Source organism: Solanum stenotomum, chromosome 12, assembly GCF_019186545.1.
Source record: "Solanum stenotomum isolate F172 chromosome 12, ASM1918654v1, whole genome shotgun sequence".
NCBI lineage: Eukaryota > Viridiplantae > Streptophyta > Magnoliopsida > Solanales > Solanaceae > Solanum > Solanum stenotomum.
Genome location: NC_064293.1, coordinates 46,840,412 through 46,864,247, shown reverse-complemented (window position 1 = coordinate 46,864,247; position 23,836 = coordinate 46,840,412). Strand labels below are relative to the sequence as shown.

General features: G+C 36.5%; 2 protein-coding genes across 4 annotated transcripts; one reads left to right on the top strand and one right to left on the bottom strand.

Moving 5' to 3' along the window:
• Nucleotides 1–398: 398 nt before the first annotated feature.
• LOC125849089 (uncharacterized) lies at nt 399–16,707 on the top strand. 2 transcript variants are annotated; one of them, XM_049529096.1, is made up of 18 exons: nt 399–548; nt 743–930; nt 1,674–1,792; nt 2,865–2,910; nt 3,743–3,815; nt 3,902–3,959; nt 4,707–4,802; nt 5,154–5,271; nt 5,339–5,605; nt 6,629–6,730; nt 6,833–7,190; nt 7,283–7,396; nt 8,107–8,735; nt 8,835–9,031; nt 9,547–9,769; nt 10,443–10,562; nt 12,122–12,895; nt 13,379–16,707. In XM_049529096.1, the coding sequence occupies exons 2-18, from the start codon at nt 835–837 to the stop codon at nt 16,445–16,447; spliced, it is 6,459 nt and encodes a 2,152-aa protein (XP_049385053.1). In that variant the 5' UTR covers nt 399–548; nt 743–834; the 3' UTR covers nt 16,448–16,707. The 2 variants fall into 2 exon arrangements, with proteins under 2 accessions (XP_049385053.1, XP_049385054.1); XM_049529097.1 differs by having other exon boundaries at nt 411–532.
• Nucleotides 16,708–16,954: 247 nt separating this feature from the next.
• On the bottom strand, nt 16,955–21,931 carry LOC125849091 (amino acid transporter AVT6A-like). Of its 2 annotated transcripts, none has more exons than XM_049529098.1 (6): nt 21,658–21,909; nt 20,650–21,163; nt 20,364–20,516; nt 19,844–20,047; nt 18,678–19,143; nt 16,955–17,548 (listed from the first exon to the last, which is right to left on the bottom strand). In XM_049529098.1, the coding sequence occupies exons 2-6, from the start codon at nt 21,065–21,067 to the stop codon at nt 17,410–17,412; spliced, it is 1,380 nt and encodes a 459-aa protein (XP_049385055.1). In that variant the 5' UTR covers nt 21,068–21,163; nt 21,658–21,909; the 3' UTR covers nt 16,955–17,409. The 2 variants fall into 2 exon arrangements, with proteins under 2 accessions (XP_049385055.1, XP_049385056.1); XM_049529099.1 differs by having other exon boundaries at nt 17,465–17,810; nt 21,658–21,931.
• Between the last annotated feature and the right edge of the window lie 1,905 nt (nt 21,932–23,836).

The following is a 23,836-nucleotide window of genomic DNA, read 5'->3' as shown; positions in this document are numbered from 1 at the left end:
TACACCAATTACCTGCTGATCAAGTAATTACCTGTCCAACCAAACAGGACATACAATGTAATTACACCCAATTATACCAAATCCAATTACCAGAATATCTTTCCAAACAGGCCCTAAGTATTATTTTATAAATTTCGTAATATTGAATTTCCTTTACTAGTTTTAAAAATAAATATAAATTAATAACAGTGTTCAAATAAAGTACAATTAAAGAGTCAGCAAATTGTTAAAAAGAAAAGACATTAAAAGTAGTCTGACGAAATTGACGACAACGAAGAGAGCACTGGTCTGAGTGGGGCTACAGCTAAAATCCAACCATCAGAGCAAGAAAAACTGCAGTAATGAACGGGCAGTGAAACGCATTGGAGCAAGTTTTTTATTTTTTTATTTTTTACTACTGAATAAGAAATCAGCATCAGACAGGAAGGGCGATGCAGCAGAAATAAAAACTGGAAAACAATATCAATGACTAAATTTGAAGATGAAGATGGATTATTCACTCGCCGCTGAATTTTCAAGTAGCCGGATTCCAGTACCATCTCTCTTCGGTCAGTCCTTATCATCCTCTATTTCTCTTTGTAACAAATTGGCTAAATATAGCATGATAACAGTATCTGGATGAACCCTAATTTATACCTTGCATTTCGAATTCACGTACTTGACTCAAATTAGCTTGGGATCGAGGGGTAGTTGGTTGAGTGAAATTTCGAAGTCCTTCAATCTGAATTGGGATCACGGTCAGGTACAAATTGGACATTTTCTACTGGATATGAAATCTGAAGTTTGCAGTTGCATCAAAGTGGTGTAAGATTGAGAGAACGGAAGTAAAAAGAAATGAAGGCTGGGAGTGCAGCTAAGCTGATTGTTGACGCGTTGCTTCAGAGGTTCCTTCCGCTTGCCAGGCGTCGCATTGAAACCGCTCAAGCTCAGGTACTCTTTAACAAAAAGTTTTCTCTATTTTCATGTGTTGATACCATTTTGGGGATTATTTGTATTTTTGTGATGTACTGTGATTTTGATTCTTAAATTCTTGTCAAGAAAGATATTTGCAAAATGCTTGTCATATTAGTCGGCAGTATAGTTCCTGTAACACTAAGAGAAAGTTCAAGATGGATTTTGGAGTCATATTCTTCCATTCTATGCTGGTTTAGACAAAAGATAAACTTCCCCGAGAGTGATTAATGCAAGCGCGTTAGAATTTGTTTTGAGGAATACCCTTTTATGCTGCCTCTAGGTCTCAAGTGTGGAAAGGAGAATTATGGTATGCTTTTACTAGAGGGGGAATATATGGAGGAAAATAAACAAAGAGATTAAGTTGATTCAACATCTACTATATATACATAAAAAATATTTTTGACCTTATATATATAGTATTATTTTTTGACGATGAACCCACTTACGGTACCCTGGCTCCGCCCTTGGCTTAAGTTGGTCCTCTAACCCCACAAAGGGAAAATGACAAGCATATTCTACTTAAGATGAGGTGGAGCGGAATATTTTCGTTGTTTACGTGCTTTACATTCATTAGTTTGGTTCTGGATTATGCAAAAACAAGTTGTTGTTTTTTGCTTAATTTTCTTTTTAAAATTTTTCCTGATAGGTGTTTGTGATTAATTTCCTTTTGACTTGGATTCTTCAACTTTGTCTGAAATTTCTCACTTGACGAAGTACAGGATGGACAGTACCTTCGGCCATCTGATCCAGCCTATGAGCAAGTACTGGATTCATTGGCTATGGTTGCACGCCACACACCTGTTCCTCTCCTGGAGGCCCTTCTAAGATGGAGAGAGAGGTGCACATTTTCAGTTACAATTTATCCTAATCATGGCACATGGTTTTCATTTATGTGTTAAGTCAAAGTGTATTTTTCATCATTCCACTGCCAATTAATGCAAGTTCATTTTGGTGAAAGAAAATTTGCCCTTCATAGTTCATACAGTTGTGCTAGCAGATCCATTTGGTAAATATATATTGTACAGTTGTTCCCCTTACATGTGCTGTACGAGAATTCACATACATGATAAACCATGGTAAATTATTCACTAGCTTGTTAATTACTCCTCACTTCCCAATATAAACATTTCTTTTTATTTTGGGAAATCTCAAATGTTTGCCATCATTCCAATTCCAATCATAATACCGCTATTTTATACAACTTTCACAACTTTCAGCAATTCAAATTCTTTTAGCTATTAACATTTAGGATTTGATATGATCTTTTTTCTTCCGAGCTAGTTTTCAACCATTACAGCAACGACAAAATACCCAGTTTTTCAAGCATTATTTTACTATATTCATCCACTACCACTTATAAAAATGAACTAAATTAACATCTTAAACTGCGTGTCCAGGTAAAATGGTATGGCGGAATAATAGTTATATATAGTTTCATTTCTTTCTAGTTAATCTGGGACTGGATAAGTATGTTACAGTTTTGAAAAAGTAAAACTAGGACAAGGGAAAATAGAGGAGATTAGTTGCCACGCGATCTATTGCATTTTCTGCTACTGTTATTGAATATGGACGACCTCTCATAGCTGGGGCCTTCACTTACCATTTTTGGCTTGAGGTGACCATGGGGAGATTTTACATGTGATAAGTGTTTTTTGGTTAAATAAAGAAACCTTGCTCTTTCTGAAATTATCACTCTTATAGTCTTCTTTTATGAAGTAGTGTAGTTCATTGATTGAGATCTAGGGTACGCATAGAAAGTACAAATCTATCATGAAAATCGCCATGCCATCAATCTATTTTTATTTCTGATGAAGCTTTGTTAATGTGATGGGATTACACTACAATAATGTGTATACTACAGTAGAGAAATTTTCAATGCTTTGAATCTGATGTACTATGGTTGGTTGCAGCGAATCTCCCAAAGGTGCAAATGATGCATCAACATTTCAGAGAAAGGTTTGTTAATCTACCAACTCTCTTGTCTGTGACTCCTTTTTGAAAAGGAAGCCATGACTCCTTCCCTCATTCACATCTTTTAGCATGGAAGTTGCTATGAGGTTGGTCCTCTGCACTTCCATTTTCTGGTTATTGAACAAATTGATTGAAAATGACTTATCACGCAATCTATGGAAAAGCAAAAGAATGGAACTATGGGAGTCACTTCTTTTAAATCACACATCTGGTAGGCTGAAATTACAACACGGCTATGCAGCTCAAAATATTTCCAGGCAGAATAGCCATCCTCTCACTTTAAGAGAAACTTAACTTTCCAAGTATAGAACCTCATGAGTTTGCTTCCTTTTGGGACTCGATAAAACTGGAGAACCTCATACAGTTGACCTTACACACACACACACACACACACACACACACACACATATATATGTATATGTATATATATAAAGAGAGAACTTCATGCAGTTGGCTGCCGGAAGTTGGAAGAAACCAGAAAGGAAGAGATTGTTTTTATAATATAAGAAAATAAACCCAAAACTGTTCTAACTGAAGTATTAAAAGAAGTAGCCATTATTACCTCAACTGGCAGAGTAATGAGCATGAAGGCATTACTGATGTACATTTAGGCCACTATTCATTTCGTGCCTAATGATACCAAAGTGGTATTATATCATAGGTACTTTACATGCATATTTTCCTTTTGTGGAGTATCTGATTAAGTTCTGTATGGTTTAGCAACTTAAGTATCTTTGTTTAAGCTCGTGAGGAAGTTCTTCCATGGTTCTTAAATTTCTCAAATCCTTATAAAAAAGTAAGATCTTCCATGGTTCAGCTTGCAGTGGAGTGCATCTTTTGTTCTGCGTGTATTCGCTTTGTGGAATGTTGTCCACAAGAAGGGCTTACAGGTAGATTTACAGATTCAACAAGTCTACCTTTCTCTACGAAGCTAATCCACTGCTAGTTGAGTTTAATGTGCCTCCTTGAACTGCAGAGAAGCTATGGATTGGGCTTGAGAATTTTGTATTCGATTGGCTAATAAATGCAGACAGGTAGGTTATAAAGCTAGTTCAGAACTTATGGTACTACTCAGTTTCCTGTTTGTTTTTTTCCAGAATAATAGTATAAGTTATTGACAACTGCTTTGGTCCACCTTTTAGTTCATTTATCCTGTTGTGGTTTATCCTTATTTGCTAGAGCCATAATGTAACCTCAGTATGCTTTTCATTCCTCTTCCTGGGTTTTTTTTTCATGTATTTTATTTAATTATTTTGGTCTTGTCTGCCATAACATATTAAAAGGCCAATATTTTTTTTTCTTTTCAAAACCTTGTTCTTGTACAACATCCAAACAACATGATTTATGTTCTTCTGTATTAGTATTTACCATATAAACAAAATAATTGCTTTGTTTCTTGAGACGGTCTGAATGGAAAGTGCAGTATTTCTATTGTATTTATTACCTTCCCATCTGTAAAATATAATTTGGTCTTTAATGGACTTCTATAGGATTACAATATGTAGCTAGGACAGATATGCAATCTAAACCTTTTCATATCAGATCTACTGATATTTATCACTCTGACATGAGTGCTTTTATTTTGAACTTACAAGAAAGTTGCTTTTGTTTTGTTTAAATATGTCTTTGTTTCTATGGCTATTTAGACAGCCAAGAGAATTTATGTAATCTCATTTTTTTTTTAATCTAATCGACCTTGTCAATCTTAACTCAAATGCTAGAATTATGAAATAACTATTGACTTTGAAGTCCATATGCTGAACCAATTTTATCTGTTGCAGAGTTGTTAGCCAGGTTGAGTATCCTTCGTTGGTTGATTTGCGGGGGCTTCTTCTAGACTTAGTTGCTCAACTCCTTGGTGCTCTATCTCGGATCAGGTAAGTAAAGGGAACCCAATTTTTCGTAGTCCAATGTTCAAACTCAATCTCTTGATCGGTTAATAGTTACTCATACCGAGATTTATTGCTTAATTTGGAAACACTATTCAACAGATAGAACAAAAAGTGGAAAGTAACAGGAAAAATTGAAATCAACTCTGTACTTTACCCTGATGCGTGTTTCACGTGAAAATAACAAGTTACTTTCATACAGTTGTGATAAATCTTTACCCTGTAGACATATTGAATTCACAATCTTTGCAACAAACCATGTTAATCAATGAGGAGGTGACTTTCAGCCTCATGGGTAGTTTATGTGAGTGTTAATGTTTTCCCATTGTCTGTCAACAGATTTAGTTCAGTGACGGAGCGCTTTTTCATGGAACTCAATACTCGTCGTATAGATACTAATGTTGCTCGCAGTGAAGCACTTAGTATTATAAATGGAATGCGCTATCTCAAGCTAGGGGTATGTGTCATGTTTTTCTTGCTGAATAGATATGCATAGAAGCATCATTAAGATATGTTATTTCCAGGTGAAGACAGAGGGTGGACTGAATGCTTCAGCTTCCTTTGTGGCTAAAGCTAACCCTTTGAATCGTGCTCCTCACAAACGAAAAAGCGAACTTCATCATGCCTTATGCAATATGCTATCCAATATCCTAGCACCTCTTGCGGATGGTGTTAAGGGTCAATGGCCTCCTTCAAGCGTAGATCCTGCGCTAACTCTATGGTATGAAGCTGTGGCACGAATAAGGATACAGCTCATGCATTGGATGGATAAGCAGAGCAAACATATTTCTGTAAGCATAGAAATTTTTTTATAGACCTTTACTTGTCAATATAATCTCTATTTTGGTCACAAGGATAGTTGAAATTACCTATTTAGTACTCCCTCCGTTTCAATTTTTTGTCTGGTTTTGAAATTTTCGCAGTGTTTAAGAAAGTAAAGAAGGCTTTTGAATTTGTGGTCTTAAACCAAGGATTTGTAGAATATACCAAAATATCTTTTAATCTTGTGGTCTTAAACATGCAATGTGGAATGTTAGAACTAAAGGATTGCAAAAAAAAAGAGAGGAAAGAAACATTCTTTTTGAAACGAACCAAAAAGGAAAATAAGACCAACAATTTGAAACGGAGAGAGTAATATTTAAAGAGGAATCTCAAAATTTTAAAATCTTTGTTTGCCGTCAAACTGTACCTCAAGTTTGTTCTCAAGTGAGATGGTTTCCCCTTCCTGCTTGTTGACCCAGATAGCTTCTTTATCATTCTTTTTCCATAAAGCATACATACATTCTTACATTTCGGTTTTGTGGTCTGACTCGTCATTGATGTTGCTGTCTCTTTCCTCAGATCTTAGTAGATATTTTATATCGTTTGCGCCTAGAATGTCAATTAAGGGGCCTACAAGATACATGTATTAGATCTTCTATTGTAACACTCTGGTATTTTGGCAAGAACAAATTGGAATCCAGGGAATAGCAGGAATTTGCTATGCTTGGTTCCTTCATTCAGCTCAGGGCACTGTATAAGTTATCATCTAGAGGTCAGAGCGTAGTGCTTACCACATTTATATACTAGCCTGGAAAAAGCTCCAATGAATAATAAACACTCAGCTTGTCCTGAGCTTCATGTGGATTTAGTACGTGAAGAGGCCTTGCTCTCTCAAAATGTGAGAAGGAACACAAGAACATACTGAAGAGTCCTCTCTTAAATGCTAATATTACATTTATTTTTTTGAAATAGAAATGCTAATATTACATTTATAGTCCCCCTTCTTGTAATTATCGTAGTTTCTCTAATTTGTATTTGTTCTGCAACTCTAGGTTGGCTATCCTTTAGTGACACTTCTTCTGTGTCTTGGTGATCCACATGTTTTTCTCAGTAACTTTGGTCCTCACATGGAACAACTGTATAAGCATCTGAAGGTAAGCTGTAATTATAATCTTTATTGCAAAAAAATATAACCTTGTTGTGGCTGCCTTTTTGAAGAGTTTTCAGCGCACATATAATATTGATCCTTTTCATAGGACAAGAACCATCGATTCATGGCCTTAGACTGCTTACATCGTGTACTGAGATTCTACTTGAGTGTTCATGGTGATTCCCAGCCTCCAAATCGTGTTTGGGATTACCTAGACAGTGTGACATCACAGCTCCTTACAGTTCTCAGAAAAGGCATGCTTACACAGGATGTACAACATGATAAGCTCGTCGAATTCTGTGTGACTATTGCTGAACATAACATTGATTTCGCTATGAACCATATGATATTGGAGTTGCTGAAGCAAGACAGTCCAAGTGAAGCTAAAGTTATTGGTCTTCGTGCTTTGCTTGCCATTGTCATGTCTCCGACCAGTCAGCATGTTGGCTTGGAAATTCTCCATGGTAATGATAATATACTCGGTTTCATTGGCATTTGTTATTCGTTTGGCCTTGCTTTTCTGAACTCATGACATTCTTTATCTCATATACGACAGTTCGTGGTATTGGCCATTTCATCCCAAAAGTGAAGGCTGCAATTGAGTCAATTTTGAGATCTTGTCATAGGACATATAGCCAGGCTCTTCTTACTTCTTCAAGGACCACTATAGGTAATTATCTACGGTACAAATAGCACTTATACTCTTGAAGATTGATGGGACTTAACTTGCAAAACTTTATGATAAGGTCAGCTGACATGTGGAATTTAATTCAAGAATTTTGTACTTTAGCTTGTTTTTGACTGTTACCTCCTTAAGATGCTTTTCTCAATTGTTTTCCCGTTGAAAATGCGTTATTTGTTGGTCAGCTAAAATTAACTGCATACATCAAGAGATGCCCCCATCATGGACGTATATACCTTTTTATCTGTTTCGTGTATTGAGAAAGTAAGCCACTTGAAGTATGAATGCCAGAAGTATGTGTGGGTATTGCATCTAATTGCATTAATCTGTCTCAGTAGGTATGTGTGGATGTTCAATTTTCTTATTTCATTTAATAGATTGACATATTAAACTTTGGTTACTCATATCCAAATTCACAGCTTTAAAGTCTTCCATTCACGGGTCACTCATTTGTCTCTGCTAATTGCTGCTTGCCCATATACCTGCTTTGTGCCATGTTTATGGTTTACGATGTAAAATCATAACATAACACCAAATCTATTCATCATCCACACTTTTTAGGTTTGATACTCAATAAACTAGCCACGTTTACGTTCCATTCATCCCCTAAGAAATATCTTTTGGTTTGTGAGATTGAACTGCCCCTCTACATTGTGTGAAGTAGTGATTTTATTTACAGAACTCTTTTGTTGTGCCAGATGCTGTAACAAAAGAGAAGTCTCAGGGATATCTATTCCGCTCAGTTCTGAAGTGTATACCATATCTGATTGAAGAAGTTGGCCGAAGTGATAAAATTACTGAGATAATACCACAACATGGCATCAGTATTGATCCTGGTGTGCGTGAGGAAGCGGTACAGGTACTCAATCGGATCGTGAGGTACCTGCCACATCGTCGCTTTTCAGTTATGAGAGGGATGTCAAACTTCATTCTACGTCTTCCAGATGAGTTCCCCCTTCTCATTCAGACTTCTCTGGGGCGCCTTCTGGAGCTCATGCGTTTTTGGAGAGCTTGTCTAGTTGATGATAAGGTGGAGTACGATGCTTCTGATGCAAAGCGTGTGCAAAGAACAGAGGGATTCAAGAAATCTTCTTTCCATCACTCTCAAGAAACAATTGAATTTCGTGCTTCAGAGATAGATGCAGTTGGTCTTATTTTCCTTAGTTCAGTGGATAGTCAGATCCGACACACAGCACTGGAGTTACTGCGCTGTGTTCGTGCTTTAAGAAATGATACTAGGGAACTCTCATTGCATGAGAGATCAGATCATGTTTTGAAAGATGAAGCTGAACCGATATTCATAATTGATGTTTTAGAAGAGCATGGGGTGGGTAGCATTCTCTTTCCCTTTTAATGCATCTTGACATTCTCTTATTTTTATTAGGAAATTCAAGCGCATATCTAGTAAGGATCTTTGCTTCTGCAGGATGATATTGTTCAGAGTTGTTACTGGGATTCGGGCCGTCCATTTGATCTGAGGCGAGAGTCTGATCCTGTACCCCCTGATGTTACTCTCCAATCTATACTCTTTGAGAGCCCGGATAAGAACAGATGGGCCCGCTGTCTTAGCGAGCTTGTCAAGCATTCATCGGAGCTGTGTCCAAGTTCTGTTCAGGAAGCAAAGTAAGCAAGCTGTGGAAATATAGACATCTGAAACATGCCGAAATGTCCCAAGCTTCCTGCTTTAATGTGTCATGTATCTTTCATGAGTACTTTTTGGTATACTTGGGGAAGCCAAAATGACCCTGTTGTGGAATTATTTGTGTGTAATGGTTGTCCACCTATAATTTAGTAAATAGCTTGCAAAAAAACTTAAACGTAGTAAATGTAATTCTTTACTTACCATTACTCACAAGTATTTTTTCCTTCTAGGAAAATATACGAATGCCCATTCCATAAGGTGATAGTTTCTCCTGATATATGTTCAAGCTGTGCATTGCTTGTTGTTTGATGGATTTCAGAGTTCTTTCATGAAGCATGTCTTCTATAGGAATATTTTCTTCATTGTTAAAGCGATTGAATATTTGAAGTTCCATTCCTTAATCATTGATGCAATTCCTTATTTTAAAGTTTTTAAACTTAAGAGTAATTCTATGCAGAAAGTTTGAAGTTTCATATAATGTTGATGCCTCATGCAGATTGGAAGTTATTCAGCGGCTTGCTCATATAACGCCTGCTGAGTTGGGAGGGAAGGCCCATCAGTCACAGGACACTGACAACAAGCTAGATCAATGGCTGATGTATGCTATGTTTGCATGTTCATGTCCATCTGATAGTAGAGAAGGTGGTGGCTCGGCAGCAATAAAAGAACTTTTCCACCTCATCTTCCCGTCCCTAAAGTCTGGCTCTGAAACAAATATAGTGAGTAGCTACTACCTGTAATCATTCTGATAGTAGCAGAATGGTCGGACCTATGTTATCATTTTTACTACATTTATTGGTCGGAGTAGCAGTAAGTAAGAGATTTTGTATTGGTGGAAAATCTGAACATGACATGAGTGTGATTTACTTGGGTTCATTTTTCTCTTACCTTTATTTTTCACTGGGGATACTTAAGCATCCAAGCTCCAACTGTATATATGGTTTAAAAATTTGTTAAGCCACTGTCTAAATTATTTTCTGATATGTTAGCCTCTAGTGACTTGCTTAAGAACAAATATTTCATATTCTGGAACTTCAAAGATTGTTAAAACCAAGATTTAATTGGGTAATCACTGGAAGAATTTCTGTAGGATTAATGGGCTAAGGATGCTTTATCTTGGCGTTGCTTAAAATTTGACAGTCATACTGATAAACCTCATGTGCACATTAAATGCAGTTCTATCGGTACTTTTTTGAGATAAGTATTTTTGGATTTTTTATTCTCCAAAACTTTTGATACTAAATATAAGCATCCAAAAAATTAGGTTGTACTTAAGTTCTTTTTTTTCCAAAAATAAAGTATCTGCATGATTGAAAAAAGTAAAACGAGCGAAATATAACTCTTCTTTGATTTGGCGTCATGTTGAGTGACTTCTTCTTTCTGCTTGTTTAGCATGCAGCTACAATGGCTCTGGGGCACTCCCATCTTGAAATATGCGAAGTCATGTTTAGTGAGCTTGCATCTTTCATTGACGAGGCCTCTCTGGAGGCAGAAGGGAAACCAAAATGGAAGGTAATTTTTTCAAACTCTTGTCATCGTAGCTTTCCTTTTGCGTTCACTTGCTTTATATGTAATTTCAGTAAAAGAGTGATCTTGCTTTCGTTTTTGTTTTGTTTGGATGGATTGAGCTATTTGATGTTTTGTCCATTTTATATATTACTAAGTAGCCTAGGAGTTTTTTGATGTGTGTATGTGCTAGTATTGAGAATTATAAAAGTATACTCCTTTTGGTTCTTATACTACAGTAAGAAACCGATCTGGCATTAAGTGTTAGTAGACAAACTTGAAGTAGTCAGCAAGGAGATGAAATTGAGGAACAAAAGAATACCTGAAAAAGAAAACAAAAATAACGACACCTCAATGCTAAGCTAGTTTGGCTCAGTATATTCATTTTGCTCTATTTGAACCCGTTTTATTCAAATATTTGATAATTTGGGTGTTCACTGACTCTAGAGGTTCTCAATTTATTAAAAATTACTAAGATTATCGACATGTTCTACTGGCATCCATATATCTAAACAGACAAAAAGGCTCCCAGTAACATTGGGCATATTGTAAACATACTTCAAGACTAAGCATTACCCCAACTAGTCAGTGTTGCCTACATGAATCTTTCGCTTCTAATTTGTTATTTGTCTTATTTCTTGCCAAATCTGCATAGATTCTGAGAGATTGTAGGTCTTTTGAGACAACTTTCTTCCATGTGATCTTTGGTCTACTTTTTTCCCATTTAATAACTTCAACATTTTGGTTTAACGTGTACCAGCCGGATGTCTATGTACGAAATTTACGAACTGTTTCAAGCAACTTCTCTTGCTTTATCCTCTATGTATGCTACTAGAGGATACAATTAGAAAAGGTCGATTGAGATGGTTTGATCATATCCCCGCGAACTTCCAAATGCACCTATCTACATGTGTAAAACCATGATGATTAAAAGATAATATTGTTAAGAAACGTCGAGAAAATGTGTTCAATGGGAAAGTCGTAATCTAGAAGAATTTGGAATAAAGCAAGCCAAAATATAAATATGGAGCAAGTTAGACTAAGCAAATATTCCAAAACTGGAGTTCTTTTCCTTGTTGTGATTTTTCATTTCCCTCCCTCCCTTTGCTTTGTCAGGTTATGAGCTCATGCATACTGTTAGGTACATAAATGCCAAGCAATAATGTTGTGCCTAAAAGCCTTACAAGAATCCAGGTTAAAACTTTTTTGCTTGAACGAATGCTTATAGTTGTAGAGCATATGTTGCTGATGACGTTCTTATATACTAGCATCTTACTCTATTTAAAGAACTTCTAACGATCTTCTACAATTGATGTTAAGAAAGAATGAAATCAGATGTCAAATTCATGTATTGAAAAATATACTGCTCACACCTATTACATGCATAGGATATTTCCTAATTTATGCCAAAGAAAATACAGGTATGGAACTTGCTGAAACTGCAGCTACATAGTCCTTTGAGATCCCCATGCCAAAGTTTGTAAATTGTTGATTGTCTGTGTCATTGTCAGTATAAATTCTGTGCTTTGGTTCTTTTTAGTAGAATTTCAATTGCTTCATTGCAGAGCCAAAGGTCCCGTCGAGAAGAACTTCGTGTTCACATTGCAAATATATACCGTACAGTTTCTGAAAACATCTGGCCTGGAATGCTTAGTAGGAAGCCTGTTTTCCGCCTACATTATTTGAAGTTCATTGAAGAAACAACCAGACAGATATTAACAGCATCTGCCGAGAGTTTCCAGGAGATGCAACCACTCCGTTATGCACTTGCTTCTGTACTGAGATCTCTGGCCCCTGAATTTGTTGAGTCAAAATCAGAGAAATTTGATATTAGAACTAGGAAGCGGCTTTTTGATCTTCTGCTCTCCTGGAGCGATGATGCTGGCAATACATGGAGTCAGGATGGTGTTAATGATTATCGACGTGAAGTTGAGCGTTACAAGTCTACTCAGCACTCTCGATCAAAGGATTCTATAGACAAACTCACATTTGATAAAGAACTGAATGAACAGGTAGAAGCCATCCAATGGGCTTCCATGAATGCAATGGCTTCACTGTTATATGGACCCTGCTTTGATGATAATGCCAGAAAGATGAGTGGCCGTGTAATATCTTGGATAAATAGCCTATTCATTGAGCCTGCACCAAGGGCACCCTTTGGTTATTCACCTGCTGATCCAAGAACTCCATCTTATTCAAAGTACACTGGTGAAGGTGGCAGAGGAACAACTGGTCGTGATAGGCACAGAGGAGGTCATCTTCGAGTTTCACTTGCAAAATTAGCTTTAAGAAATCTTCTTATAACTAACTTGGACCTGTTTCCTGCTTGCATTGACCAGGTGCTGCTTCTTTTTCCTAATGCTTATAGAAAGTTCATGGTGCAATTTACTCGTTTATTGTACACTACATATTTTATTAAAATGTATTCTGTAATCATATTAACCTTCTAAAACATGAATTTTATGTGACTTGTCAATATTGTGGGTGAGGATGTGTAATATAGTGATTTTATGTGCTGTATAATCCCCATTGACTTCAGGGGGTAAATCATTTAGTAAGTATTTAATCTTTTATGCATTTTTGAATGGAAAGTGAGTTTCCTCTGTTATGCCTTCTGTTTAGTTGGTGCAGTGGTGGTATTCTTATATCATTTTGTTATTTTTCTATCTAGTATCAAAAAATATGTTTGAAAATTCAGATCCTCTACTTTGATTTTTTTGACATGGAGCGAGTTTATCACTTTTCTTGCCCTAGGCAGATGTTTAGCATACATTTTTTATTTTTATACCTTTGAAATACTTACACGTCTTTATTTGGCACAGTGCTACTACTCTGATGCTGCAATTGCAGATGGCTATTTCAGTGTGCTAGCTGAAGTCTATATGCGTCAAGAGATTCCAAAATGTGAAATACAGAGACTCTTAAGTCTGATCCTCTACAAGGTGGTGGATCCTTCCAGACAGATTCGTGATGATGCCCTCCAAATGCTTGAGACGCTTTCTGTCCGTGAATGGGCCGATGATGGGATGGAGGGGTCAGGAAGCTACAGAGCTGCTGTAGTTGGGAACCTTCCAGACTCGTATCAACAGTTCCAATACAAACTCTCTTGCAAACTTGCTAAAGATCATCCTGAACTGAGCCAGTTGCTTTGTGAAGAAATTATGCAGAGACAGCTTGATGCTGTTGATATAATTGCACAGCACCAAGTCCTCACCTGCATGGCTCCATGGATAGAGAATCTCAATTTCTGGAAACTCAAGGATTCTGGCTGGAGTGAGAGATTATTGAAAAGTCTGTATTATGTGACATGGAGACATGGTGATCAGTTTCCTGATGAAATTGAAAAGCTTTGGAGCACAATTGCTAGCAAACCCAGGAACATAAGTCCAGTTTTAGATTTTTTGATTGCAAAAGGGATTGAAGATTGTGATTCAAATGCATCAGCAGAAATAAGTGGTGCATTTGCTACATATTTCTCTGTTGCTAAAAGGGTTGGTTTATACTTGGCTCGCATCTGCCCCCAACGTACTATTGATCACCTCGTTTATCAACTGGCTCAGCGTATGCTTGAAGATAACATAGAGCCTCTGAGGCCTAGTGCAAACAGAGGAGACGGTAATGGAAACTTTCTATTGGAGTTCTCGCAAGGGCCATCTGTGGCTCAAGTTTCATCAATTGTAGACAGCCAACCGCATATGTCACCTTTATTAGTTCGTGGATCTCTTGATGGTCCTCTAAGAAACACAAGTGGGAGCTTGAGCTGGAGAACAGCAGGGGTTGGAGGCAGAAGTGCCTCGGGCCCCTTGAGTCCTATGCCTCCTGAATTGAATATTGTTCCTCTAACTGCTGGTCGGTCCGGCCAACTTCTTCCTTCACTGGTGAACATGTCAGGGCCATTAATGGGAGTACGGAGTTCAACAGGAAGCCTACGAAGTCGTCATGTCTCTCGAGACAGTGGAGATTATCACATTGATACTCCAAATTCCGGGGAAGAAGGGTTGCACTTGGCGGCTGGAACACATGCTGTTAATGCAAAAGAACTTCAATCAGCATTGCAAGGTCATCAACAGCACCTACTCACTCATGCAGACATAGCGTTGATTTTACTTGCTGAAATCGCCTATGAGAATGATGAAGATTTCCGGGAGCATTTACCATTGCTCTTTCATGTCACTTTCGTCTCCATGGATAGTTCAGAGGATATTGTCTTGGAGCATTGTCAGCACCTTCTTGTTAATCTGTTGTATTCCCTTGCTGGGCGTCATTTGGAATTGTATGACGTTGAAAATAGTGATGGAGAGAACAAGCAGCAAGTAGTGAGCTTGATAAAGTATGTTCAATCTAAGCGAGGTAGCATGATGTGGGAGAACGAGGACACTACAGTTGTCAGAACGGAACTGCCAAGTGCAGCACTCTTATCTGCCTTAGTGCAGAGCATGGTGGATGCTATCTTTTTCCAAGGAGATCTCCGGGAAACTTGGGGAGCAGAGGCTCTTAAATGGGCTATGGAATGCACATCAAGACACCTGGCCTGCCGCTCGCACCAGATATACCGTGCGCTGCGGCCTCGTGTAACTAATGATGCTTGTGTATCCTTGCTACGTTGCCTTCACAGATGCTTGAGTAACCCAGTACCACCTGTTCTAGGCTTTGTCATGGAGATCTTGTTGACATTACAGGTGATGGTGGAGAATATGGAGCCAGAAAAGGTGATATTATATCCCCAGCTTTTCTGGGGTTGTGTTGCCATGATGCATACAGACTTCGTTCATGTGTATTGTCAGGTGCTGGAACTCGTTTGTCGTGTAATTGATCGCTTATCATTCCGAGATAGAACTACTGAGAATGTGCTTCTTTCAAGCATGCCCAGAGATGAGTTTGATTCAAATGTTCGTGACAGTTCTGACTTCCAGCGTCTGGAATCACGGAACGCTAGTGAGCCATTACCCTCAAATGCAAAGGTGCCAGTCTTTGAAGGAGTGCAGCCACTGGTTCTTAAAGGCCTTATGTCAACTGTCAGTCATGTTGTCTCTATTGAAGTTCTATCGAGAATCACCGTGCCTTCATGTGATTCAATCTTTGGTGATGCAGAAACACGCCTACTAATGAACATAACAGGCTTACTTCCCTGGCTCTGCTTACAGCTTAACCAGGACGCAGGGGTTGGTCCTGCTTCACCATTCCATCACCAGTATCAAAAGGCTTGCTCTGTTGCAACCAATATAGCTGTCTGGTGTCGAGCAAAATCGATAGATGAATTGGCTACTGTGTTCATGGCTTACTCCCGAGGTGAGATAAAAAATATAGAACACCTTCTAGCTTGTGTTTCACCATTACTGTGCAATGAATGGTTCCCCAAGCACTCGGCTCTAGCATTTGGGCATCTCCTACGTCTTCTTGAGAAAGGGCCAGTTGAATATCAGCGTGTCATACTTCTCATGCTGAAGGCATTGCTTCAGCATACTCCAATGGATGCTGCTCAAAGTCCACATATGTATGCAATTGTATCTCAGTTGGTAGAGAGCACTTTGTGTTGGGAGGCACTTAGTGTATTGGAAGCCCTCTTGCAGAGCTGTAGCTTACCTGGATCACATCCGCATGAGCCAGGACAGTTTGAGAATGGACTTGCTGGCGCTGAAGAGAAGATTCTTGCGCCTCAGACCTCATTTAAGGCTCGGAGTGGGCCATTGCAGTATGCAATGCTCGGACTTGGAGCTGGCTCCACACCAGTAGTCCAACTTAATGCATCTGAATCAGGTTTATCAGCCAAAGAATTAGCGCTTCAAAACACGAGGCTGATACTAGGTAGAGTTCTTGATAGTTGTGCACTTGGGAGGAGGAGAGATTACAGAAGATTGGTTCCTTTTGTGACTAGTACTGGGAATCCATAGAAGTCATTTTGCACATTATTTTGGTAGCACAAAGTTTGAATATCGACTAGCTGGTTTTGTAAATAGGTGTAGTGTCCCTATTATTATGTAGAGTTAGTTTAGGCCCTGTATTCAGAATGCACCGATGTATTTTTGTTTCAGAATCTAATCAATCAAAAATAATAGTTCATGCTTCACTTATATTTCTTCAGAAGAAAAAATTTGTTATCGACTAGCTGGGTTTTGTAAATAGGTGTAGTGTCCCTATTATTATGTAGAGTTAGTTTAGGCCCTGTATTCAGAATGCACCAATGTATTTTTGTTTCAGAATCTAGTCAATCAAAAATAATAGTTCATGCTGCACTTATATTTCTTCAGAAGATAAAATTCGTTTGCTTGATGGAAAAAATACAAGAGAATGAAAACCATCCATGGATGTGATTACCATTGCTAAAAAAAGCAATTAATATAACAGAGAATTTTACAGAGTTCCACTCACTCCTTTAACCACAAAACTCTCCTATGAACTGACGGGAAAGAAAACAAAACAATGCAAATAAATGAATTCCAAACACCAGCCAACTAAAAAGGACGTCTGGGACCTGGAGATTCATTAAGGAAAAGAAAAAAACAGTATGTGAAAAAAACAAACCCAACCAAGGGAAATGAATACACAAGAAATCAACATACAGAGAACTGAAGCCAATCCAAGCTGAACTTGATGTTTATACACCATCATTTCGTATGTAAGACAAAACTCCAGTGGACACTGTACAAAACTGTAGGCTGTAGCCATGTCTTGATGCATGTTGAGCAAAGCTACTCAAATTTTGATATTGAGCAGTATTTATAAAACTTATTAGAATTAGACTCCAGTAGCTTCAAAGAAAAGCTGAACCAGTATTATCCTGCCTTCACCCTAAACTTCACCATGAGTACAACTGATACTTCCAATTCCTCCTGTCGCACAGGTACATGAGAAATCACTCACGCGGTGATGAATTCTTTTTAAACAAGGCATAGGCATCGCTATATATGGCCACCATGTTTGAAAAGACAGCAAGGACAATCATAAAAATACTTAAGATCTTGTCCCTCTTAGTTGCTATGCCATACCGATCCCTGCAACAAAATACAACCAATTCTATAAATGCTCATCTGATTTCGCCATACACCTGGGGGGAAAGGATGGTGGGGTTTGAAAGCAGGGAGAAGGATATATTGCAATTATAGGCTAAAGCTATATCTAATCTTCGTAATTCTTAAAATTCACACCTAAATGTTTAAACTTTAAATAATCAATGGCCCAGGACTTGGAACAAACCAGCAAACCTAAATTCATTAATCAATCAACATATAGTCCTGCCTGGACAAAACTTCCAAACTGCAAACAAGGTAAATTTTATCTAAATTTTAGAGATAGTGCTCTTGTACCTTACCATAATTCGAATAGGAAAGATGAAAACACAAGTATCAGTTCGAAACTCTTAAGGTATCGAATGATAAAGGTCTTAGAATGACAAAGGTATTACTAGAATACCGTCCAGTGGATCAGCAAAGAAATTTGAGAGGGAAGAGGATTGATTAGGGAAAATCTGGTATCAGTAACAAAAGCAAGTTGTAATCAATTTATAGTCATCCTTTGATTGTATTTAACCATGAGATATCCAAGCACCTCCAACTTAACTAGCATAGAATTTTCAGACGTGATGTCTTTCTACTCCTTTCCAAGAAGCAAAATATTAGCAACCTTTCAACATTGGACAAACAAAATATTCTCTGCCTTTTGAACAACTCCTCTATCATATAGAAGTCAGATAACTGTGTTGTCAGTAGTCTCAAATGTCCAACTTTTTTAAAGGAGAGGTGAACATAAGTAGACATCTCCCAATCCACAAAAAAGTGAACAGAACTCAAACTAAGATGAGGTCAGCTTATTCACTTCCTTGACCGGAGAGCAGAGCAAGTACGCTCGCACCAAATCTTACGAAGGCCACCAAATGCAGGCTGATCAGATGTGCCAACAAAGCTGGTCAGCAATTTCCGTTCACACAAACTTTCATGCATGCAACAACTCAAATGAGTCGTACTATTATCATGTTCCTTTTAAGTTGGCGCAGGTCGGGTAGGTGGGGGGGTGGGGGGGTTGGCAGAAAAGATATATATTGCAAGCTATAATCCCAAGTTTTGGATTTGCCAAGCATCAGTCAAGTTACACTTAAAATGAATTGTGCAACAGAAATGTGTTTACCTGAGAGTAACAGCAGCAGGAAATATGAACCCTATGCAAACAGCAGCAGTTGCTCCAGTGAATTGGAAAGCATCCCAGATGCTTGGGATGAAATTCGCCCCCAAAAAGATGATGGCAATGAGGCCACCGCTGATTAAAGCAAACCTCAAATTGTCCAGGGTTAGAGGCCTTGCAGAAGGAAATACAAGGCCATCCAAGTTAAGCCGCAGTGGGTAGAAAACAATGGGAAAGACGAGCATCAGGTGGGCAGCATAGCTGACACGCACAACATCATTAAGAAAGGAGCCAAATGGAATTCCAAGATCAGCATCGAAGTTGGCAAGCACATCATCAAGAGTTGCATCGCCAAATAGGAGAAATCCAAAAATGCTTGTCAGCACATACACACTCGAGCAAAGAGCTAGCGCACTTTGCACCACTGATCTGATCTGCCTGCTTTCTTCAAGTTCATTTTCTATGGAGTGAACTGCATAAGTACACTTGTTTAGTCTAATGTTGTAGCAAGACGGATGTACAGTTAAATTTCCATTTACAACTGCAACATCCAATTTGACAAGAATGCACATCAAGGAAGAAAATTTCACATAGGATATTCTATTACGTCAATCATATATACTATATGAAGTAGACTAAACAGTTAAATGAACTACACGGAGCCAAACTACTTATAAGTAGGATCATCTAAAGATAACAGGAACTCCTGATGGTTTCTCTATCATCCATGGGCAGATCAAATCAAGAGGTGGACTTACAAAAAGAGTAGGAAAAGAAAGTCATAATGCAAGCAGTAATGATCTTGAAATATGATATATTTGAATAACACATTCAGTAATCATCAATTAATGCACCAAACAACCAGAATTTTTGTACTAATAGTACTTCTAATATAATAAAACTGTTTGCATTAATCTGAGATATATATGGTTGTCATGACTTATATAATTAAAGAATTTATATGATTATATGAAAGACTCCTCCAACTGAGAAATCTGAAAGCATAAGAATACAAAAACTATGGGAAGTATGTACCTAAGATTAATGATTCAAGCATAGCAGAGTATTTCTACCATTATATTTGGTCGAAACTATGTATACCTCCCTTTCATAAAATATTAGCAGCAAAACAAAACAGCAGTATCCGCATGAAAATATAATTGGGCCATTACCATTATAGTGACAGATGTACGCAGTGACCATTACAGGAACAACTGTGAAGAGCTTGAGGAATGACGTTAGATCATAAAAACTGGGAAGCAATCTGGGAATAAGAATTGATCCATTTATCAGCTTGAATATGGTGATTCCCACAGTTACGATCAGAAATACAACAGCCAGGGCGACTGATAATGCAGATGTATATCTCAATGAATCTGCAAAGCAAATTGAGGAACATAATGTCACCACATTGCACATGTAATACAGAGAAATAGTACTGTTGATGTAAAGTTTATTGTTGCATTGCACAGAATACTATCTACTCACAGGAAAAAGGATGTAGAAACTGCCCATGTATTTCTGAAGAGTCGTGAACAAAAAATAAAATTCGAGCTGCTTACCAAACGGCAACCAAGTTCTATATATACCTAGTTGACTGACATTCATATTTGGGTAGTAAAAATAGCATGAAAGGATTGGATAAATTAAGTGATATCCCAAAAAACTGATGTATCTACAGAAAGAACTTACCTATACGCTTTAAGCAAGCTAATGGTGCAAATACGCCAAGGGTGGTCACAAGAAGAATAAAGAATCGTCCATTCCACCATTGAACTCCGAACCAACCTTCCAGGACACCAGCATGGTGGGTTCCACTTGAAGTTGTTCCAGAAAGCACGTCACCTTTGAAAGGAGAATATAAAGAGTGAGTATCACAATCGTCATGGAATTAAAGGTGGATGAGAAAGTAGTCATAAACTTAATGCACATGAAGCTAAGTCTTTAAGGGTCTGGTAATCAATTATTGCATACCTACCTATGATAATCATGTATACAATAAGAACACCAATATTATTAACAAGTACACATATTTGAAGCAACATCTTCCCATAGTTGCCAAAAGCATCGCCCATAAGACCTCCATAAGAAACTGAATTTGAAGTCCTACTAAACCTGATTAACAACTCAACTGAAGCTTCTGTGAGGAAAGCCATCAAGATGATCATAATAATCCCAGGAATGAGTCCCAACACCTTCATAGTTGCAGGTAAGGCCATGATTCCAGCACCGACAATTGTAGTCGACAAATTAAATACAGCCCCACTATATGAAGCCCCATTGAACCCATCTTCCTGATGCTTTGTAGGCAATAATGGCGATTGGTCATCTACTACTGGCTGTTTGTTCTTTCTTGATTTTTTCTCTTTTACAGGTCTAATGCTTCCAATAGTCATGTTTGAAATCTGAAGCTTCGAGAGTTCAAAATTGGAAACTTTACCAACTATATGCAGACCAGCTTACGCTTTTTGAATCCTTCAGGAAAAAAAAATCTGCACATAATACTTAACAGGTATCAGTCTATACATTCTATGACCTCCTAAATAGTAAATTCCACAAGCTACCCAACAACAACATTGCCCAGTATTATAATCCCACAAGTGGGTTCTAGGAAACTTTTAAATTATATTATTGATTAGAAGCATAGAGTTTATGCAAACTTTACCTCTACCTCGAGATAGAGAGTTATTTCTGATAGACCCTTGAAAAAGGGAACAAATTCCACAAGAATTTCAAACATTTTTGAACAATGAATTTAACCAGTGAAACAAACTATTTGGGACAAAATCCAATTATTTACATAAGTTAAAGAACCCAAAACTAAATCTCCTTAACTGCAATTTACCCCCAAAATCGCAATCAATAATTCCGACACAAAAAACCATATCAAACAAGAAAGTAACCAATAAACATAATCAAACAACGGTTCCCATAAATAGAATCTACTCAATTTTCTTTTAAGAGTACAGATACTAAAAAATCATACCTGAAATGGATTTTTTTTAAAAGCAAGACTCTTTGAGATAAACCTTTTCCACAAGAGTGACACAAAAAATGAACAAGAATTCAAGAACCCAGAATTGGAAAATCTTGATATATCGTCCTTAATCCAAAAAATTAAAAAAATCAACAATCCGCAGTCTCTCAAAAATTATTGAAGACCAATAAAATTTATTTAAGGCCAAAACTTTAATAGGGTTTTGTATGGTTAAATATAAGAAACAGAAAAGGAAGAAGAAGAAAGCTTCACGCAAAGAATTGATTGTATAAATTGTACGTGTATGAACAGTTTCATTGACTAAAACTTTGTTAAAGAAAATCCAAAACTCGGCCTTTGCTAATTCTTATCTTGAAATTCTTGAAAGAGATGAAAGGAAAACGTGTGCCTTCTCACTTATTTTCAAGATCAAGAAATGTTAGGTAGTGATTTGAAAGGTTATATATACTTATTAGGGACATTTCGACAATTATTTGTGTCCAATGTTAATTCATTTAATTGAGTTCTACTTCCTTTTGGCTCAAATTTTCTTTTTACACATTTTATAAGATTTTTTTTTTCAATTTATTTAATCTATTTTTGATTTGATAAAAATATAAGAAAGTAAGGATTTTTCTTAAAATTTTATGATCTTAAATTTGGAATATGTTAAATGTATCGATATGTTTTTATTTTTATTTTTGAGATTTTAAACATGTCATCTGAAAAATTGAAATTAAAAAATAATTTTTAAAAAGTCAAGAAATATGTCAAATAAATTAAAACAATAACAATAATTAAGAGTGATTTTTATTTATTTTACCCGTTAAGAAAATATTATTCTTAGAATGAGTTTGATTATTTTGCTCTTATTTATGTTTTAAGATATAATCTCTTTTTATTTAATATTTATGTAATGTATGTGTCATCTCTATGTAGTTAAGGTGTTTGTAATTTCAAGAAAATTATTGCTAAGGCTGAAATGGAAAAATTCATTAGTGAATTTGTCTTGAATGGCTAAGACAATAAATAAAATAATTTGAGACATTTAATTTTTAAAATATACCGTGAATAATTTGAGACGGGATCATATTTATTCTTGCGGTAACTTTTTGTTATGCCTTGTAACTCCAACTCTTTGTCTACCCAACAACACTTAACAGTTTCAACATGACAAAGAAGAATTCCTAATTGTGTGAGTAAATAGTAACCATAGCAGTTTAGTTGATTGACTGTTTAAAATTGTATCTTATTAGTTTATTAGTGAATGTTCAATTTTTTATTTTGTAATTCTTTATTATTTTTTTAAGATAAAAAAATATAACTATATCAATTTTGACTTTTCAAATTTAACCGGTTCAATATTAAAATTAAACGTGTAATCTATAGTTCAAATTATAATATTTGGATCATTAAATTGTTTCACCACGATAGTATCCTCATAAAAAGTGAAAAATTGGTATACGGGTGTTTTTTCCTTCTTAGTGATTTTACCAACATGCCTTAATAATACAGTAATAGTGGTAGTTTAATTTGATGAAGTACGTGCTATTTTTTTATTTTTTTTTACTATAATAGACAGAGTAAGATAATCGTGGACTTTGTTTGCTGAAACAATCAAAATAGTATACTTTATACAAATATAATACAATCCAAGTTGTCAAAAGATAGATAGACGATGAAATAAGAATTTTGTTTTTTTCCTTGAAATAATAATTTAATAAACGAGAATTGAACAACAATTGGCCTTCCCAATTCCCATGACCATTATATTTCACACGAGCCGAAAGTACTTTTTGTTAGGTGGATTGATATTATACGCGTCATTCATGATATAAAAATGCAAGTATTTATTCTTGATATTGATGAAGTTTCAACGTAAATAACGTGAATTTTATGTATAAAATATTTTAAATTTATCTATATACGATTGTAATTCATTTAAAGTTACCAATAAATTATTTGTCAAAGTTAAAAACGAGACTTTTTCATATCAAAGAAAGGATAATAATATGTAGTAATATATAAGATCAAATTCAAAATATATCGAATGACAAAATTATTCACATTCAAAAATTAAATATAACAAGAATAAATTTAATATGCTTTCATAAAAAAAACACTAAAAACTCGAATGAGGTTGGAATTGTGACTTTATATATAAGAATGCCCCTATAGAAATACAAAA